This window comes from Lepisosteus platostomus, chromosome 11 (genome assembly GCF_059453375.1).
Source record: "Lepisosteus platostomus isolate fLepPlt1 chromosome 11, fLepPlt1.hap1, whole genome shotgun sequence".
In the NCBI taxonomy this organism is placed as follows: Eukaryota; Metazoa; Chordata; class Actinopteri; order Semionotiformes; family Lepisosteidae; genus Lepisosteus; species Lepisosteus platostomus.
In genome coordinates this window covers 20585493-20590771 of record NC_142621.1, presented here as the reverse complement: position 1 = coordinate 20590771, position 5279 = coordinate 20585493, and the positions used below count along the sequence as shown (strand labels likewise).

The 5279-nt window shown below is 38.9% G+C and overlaps 1 protein-coding gene across 1 annotated transcript; it reads left to right on the top strand.

Moving 5' to 3' along the window:
• The first annotated feature begins 392 nt into the window (after positions 1-392).
• Positions 393-4922, top strand: LOC148652161 (galectin-1-like). Its single transcript, XM_088598831.1, has 4 exons — positions 393-471; positions 2395-2474; positions 2890-3061; positions 4612-4922. The coding sequence occupies exons 1-4, from the start codon at positions 466-468 to the stop codon at positions 4756-4758; spliced, it is 405 nt and encodes a 134-aa protein (XP_088454957.1). The 5' UTR covers positions 393-465; the 3' UTR covers positions 4759-4922.
• The last annotated feature ends 357 nt before the right edge of the window (positions 4923-5279 follow it).

Sequence of the window (5279 nt, the reverse complement as noted above, 5' to 3'; positions counted from 1 at the left end):
GAATGAGAAACGAATGTATCTCTTTGTGAATGACAAAAAAAGTTTACCTTTTCATCACTGCAAGAGGATGGGATAATTGATCTATGGAAACATGGAAATAGTATTGTCTCCCAGGTCTATGGAAAAACTAGTTGCAGGAGTATCATGTGTTCACCTTAAAGGAGGACCTCCTGCTGAAAGAGATGGCCAGGGATATTTCCACAGAAAAGCATAGTCTTGTCTTAATTCCTGTAGGTTTGAAGTCTGCTACTTTCACACCTGTTACAAAATGTGGCTAGGACTTACAGGTACTTGAAATCTACTATCCTATTACTAATTTGCATTTTTTTTGCAAAAAACCCTATAACGAGTGCTGACAGCTCGATCTTCTAATGGATAATGTATCTGTTTCAACAATCACTTATTTCTTCCTTTTTCTAGCAGAAGATTCTCTGCTCAGTTCCCACCTTAATCTGCTACCACAACATGGCGGTAAGACCAGCTATTTTTTTCTTCTGTTTCATTTGTTTACAAATGTTACCGTGGAGCCCTTTTCAGATGTGGAGAAGGCTCCACGGCCGAAACATTGTGTTTTCTCTCTTCCTTTTTTTCACCATGGAATAAACCTATTACTTGTTCCTAATTAATCATGTAGTTACTCCTAAAGTAGTTATGAGAGTTCTCCTACTTTGGTCAGGAAAATGTGCTTGGCTATAAATGCATCTTACAACTGGCAACCCATTGAAGCTAAGCAGGTGTGAGCCTGGTCAGTACTTGGATGAGAGATCTCCTGGAAAAACTAAGGTTGCTGCTGGAAGAGTTGTGGGTGGGGCCAGCAGGGGGTGTTCATTCTTTGTGGGTCCTGATGCCCCAGTATAGTGACAGGGACATTATAAAGTAAAAAGATGCTGTGTTTCGGATGAGATGTAAAATTGAGGTCCTGACTCTCTGTGGTCAATAAATATCCAACGGCGTTTCTCGAAAAGAATATCACTCTGTTCTGCTCCCTACTGGTAACTGTTGTGTGGTGAGTGTTCTGGCACACTATGCCTACTGTCACATCATCCAGGTGGGTGCTCCACATTGATGGTGGTGGAGAAGAGTCCCCATTATCTATAAAGAGCTTTGAGTGTCCAGAAATGCACCTTATAAGTATAAGCAATTTTTATTCATTATTATCATTATTATTATAAAGTGCGCTTTGCAGTTTTATTCTCTGGAAAGGAAGTTTATCTTGGCCCATTCACTTGGAAGAAGGCAAATAAATGCCTGAATGGGGTTTTGGTTCATAGTGCTCCAGCCCTACAAGTTTGATGCACTCTACAGGGGCTGGTTGTCTGTACGGCAATGCTAATGCTATTTTCAAAATCCACAGCTTCAGATATAGGTTCCAAGAGAGAGCATTAGGGTTGTCATGCAGCGAAACATATACAGTATCTGTGCAGATATAGGTTCACTCTGTGAGAAATGGGTGAGCACTGGTTATAAAGGAGCAGTCTCAGAGTAGCATTCATAGCTTAAACATAAACGACAGGGCTCAAGTGTCATGGAGTGGACTTGAGTTTGTAATGCTGGCAGTGCTTCTCCAGCACATTCAATGGGTCTGTTCCTATTAACAGTTCTACACTATCAGTTCACATTGCCTGTTCTAATTAGAGTCTTCAGGTTCATGTCTGTTTTCCTCTCTTTGACAAACATTTTCTAACTGGCTTGGGTCAGTTCCTTTCTGGCGCACAATTCACCAATAGAAAGGCAAATTGGAAATTTTTGAAATTTTAAGATGAAACCCCAGACCTATTTTCTTGCAACCACTTCTGTACTGTCACATAAATAATACCTATTAAATCCAGCATAACATTTTAAACAGTTACCACAGTAGATGGCACTGGGACAGCTTTTTCAAATTAATTCCCCAGCATGGTGACAGCCCTGTAAGATAGACCATTCTTTGTACGAGACATTAAATTGAAGGTTTTATTACTTGTGATTGGTAGCAATATTGTAATCCTCCTAATTATATCCATGTGGTACTCCACTGATTACACCCCACCACCCTATGTGAGTGATCATTCAAACCTTATTTATACTCACATTCGTTTTCTGTTACTCACTTATCAATCCAAGCACATGCCTGACATTTAATAACCTGTATTTTGACACTGATATTTTAATCCTTTACACATCTATTTAATTGATTAATTTTGATCATTATATCATGAGTTTTGGTTGAAACTCAAAGATGATGACCAGTTTGAAGAATGCAAAATGTAAGCCATGGGAGATCTCCAGATGTGCTGATGGATATCACTCCAGCAATGTTTAGAGGTCACTCTTCAGGTAAGGCGGTGTGTTAGTACGATGCATCATTTCAGGTCTTCTTTCCTTAATGTACACCTGTGTGTGTTATGGTGACAGGAACTAACATTGACGAATGCAGTCCTGAAAGATGGCAGCATCATCAAAATCAAAGGGAATATATCCCAAGATGCCGACAGGTGTGTCACTGTTTTGTATTTGTTTTATTTAATATCCAGGTCTGAGGACAATCTCCCTGATATCTCAACATTAACAGCAGGCAACATCAGATTTGTAAATAACCTTCTTGTATAATTGTATATCCAGAGAATTTTACATGGTTATTTCACATTTCCATTGCATTTGGAATCACCTCCTTTTGCTCTGCTTTATGATTATGTTACCATTCCTTCACTGGATTACCATTATTAATCATAGTTAAGTGTTGAGATTTAGCCTGCAAATCCCTCGTGTGAGATCATCATTGCTTGGGAGATCAGAGGAAGAACTACAGTGAAATATGAGGGAAAGGGAAGATGTGTCTTTGGAATTGTCAATAGAGAGAAACATATTGCCCCATAAATAGGGATTTACCCACACTAATGTTATCCTCAGATTCAGTATTAACCTGGGGAGTGATTCGCAGAACCTGGCATTTCACTTCAACCCCCGTTTCCAAGACAACCCTGATGGAGGTGTAATTGTCTGCAACTCAATGTCAAAAGGGAGCTGGCAAGCAGAAGGCGTTATTCCAGTTTTCCCCTTCAAAAAGGGAACTGACACTGAGGTAAGAGCCAGAGATAAATCAAGTTCTCTGTATCATCAGTGTCTCTTTCAAGTCCCTGTTTCAGTTTTTGTCTTTTGTTTGCTACCTCTCTCTTTATCTCACTCTTTGCAGGTCAGTGAAGCCTATGTTTGAGGTGTTACCCACCTCTCTCGCCTATCCTAGACATGCCCACTTTTATATCACTGTGAGCACAGGCCATCATGGCAACCCCTACAACAAGTATATAAGAAAGTTTACTAAAAGTGATGGTTTTTCGACCCATTTAGCCAGTCTGTTAGGTAGTCAGTAGCTAAGTGACTCCAAGCTTTTACTCAGCTGTTTCTTCTTAGAAGCCAGGGTATCAGCTTTGATAAATAACTTCCTTAAATTGCTATTATGGGGGCTTATTAGTATAAGTAGTTGAGCCACTGTAAATTTTATTTAAATAGTATCTGATGTTTGCTTTTATAGCGATTTGCTTTTATAATGTGTGAGCATTTTAACTCACACATGCTATGTTATATGTTACAAGTTATAACACATGATGGTAACACATGTGGTGTTATGCGTGGTGTGTGCAGTGTGAAGGTGGAGCCCTTGCAACCATAGCTGAAGGGATTGAGTAGGAGTGAGCCACAGGTGTGGTGTGGTTTAAGACCGTGCTGAACACTTCCCTGAGGGGGAGCGAGCAGGATTCAGTCCTGAGTGAGAGAATGGATGTGAGAGCTTTAATGGGTGATGTTTTAACCCATGTGGTTAGTCTCATCAGACCCTTGCTGTGATGACATAGAGTGAGGAGTGAGTATGTGCTGAATGCAATCTTGCAGGTACATGTCTTAATCATGTTGGAACTCACAAACGTTTTATGTGTTTTTGAAAGAGTCCTTTGGAGGACTAAACATTTCATTTTATCTTACGTGGGCTGATGAAGTGCTTGACCTGCAAGCTGGTGTGAAAAGGAAGGAAAATATTTTTCTTTTGTTTTTCCCCAATATAAATAATAACGAATGTTCATGTTTTAATGAGAATTGCTGAAAATGATTGCTCTTTTGTATTTGCTTGGTTCTTCCTCGCTTTCTTTGGTACTTTGGACTTCTGGACAACATTCTACCCAAGTATTTTCTCCAAATTGAGTTTTTTGGGGTCCTAGTCTCTAGGGAGATAGATTTAAACAAATCAGGTGAAGTCAAATCTCACTGTACCTAAATACTCAGTAAATATACTCAAAGTATTTATCTGTACCATGTAGCATAACATTTGATCATGAGAGCAAAGATAATTCAATAGGCAGTGTTAGTAGTTCTGTGTTCAACACTTCCAGCAACAAGCACCTAATCTACTATAAAACCACGCACATTATTTTAAACACTGAAGAGAGCCCTGTTTACTTTAACTAAAGTTTGGAAGTTCTGTTAACTGATGTTTCTGAATGCAGCTTGAGTGAAGCTCATTTTGTTACAATCCATTGTTCTTTAACTATATAACACGTTCTTTAATTTACAAACAGCCCACACAAATTCCTCACAAATGCGGAACCAACTGATTGATCTCTCCTTTTTCCTCCTCTGCAGTTAACTGTAAGAGTGAAGAGCAGTATGTTTGAAGTGGAATGCCCTGAAAATGTGAAGGTGGAATTTCCTGACCGCTTGCATCTACCATCACTGACCTATGTCTTTGTTTGTGGGAACTTCAATGTCACCTTCTTTGAGATCCATTAATCTCCTGGCAATTCAGTGGCCTGAACCTGTGCTTTAAGTCCCTCTGCTGCTTAATGTCAATATTACTGATTTGTGACCAGGATGTTATTTCTCAGCCAGGAAGGTTTTAGACTCAAGCTTGTTTGGAAACATCTTGGAAAACATTAAACTACTAAAACATCTCATGGAGTGTCAGCTTCTCCTGGTGTACTCTCAGTGATGATTCATTAGGTAGAGGAAATCCTAAATAAAAAGACACAGATAACAAACTGTGTTAAATGATCTTTGTACAAATGGTAAAAAGCTACTGTAACTTTTCTAGAGGCAGTTACATCTTGCTCACAGTTATTATAGCGTAATTTAACATTTGTGACATTTAAACTTTTCAGTTTGTGTGTTTATAACTTGTCCAATTTCTATCTATTAAATATCCTGACACAGCAGACACATGGAGATGAAAATTAGATGCTTTGAAAAGTTGTCAGATCCTTACACAGTTTTCACATTTTGTTGATATAAAACTTACTGCCATGACACTTTTA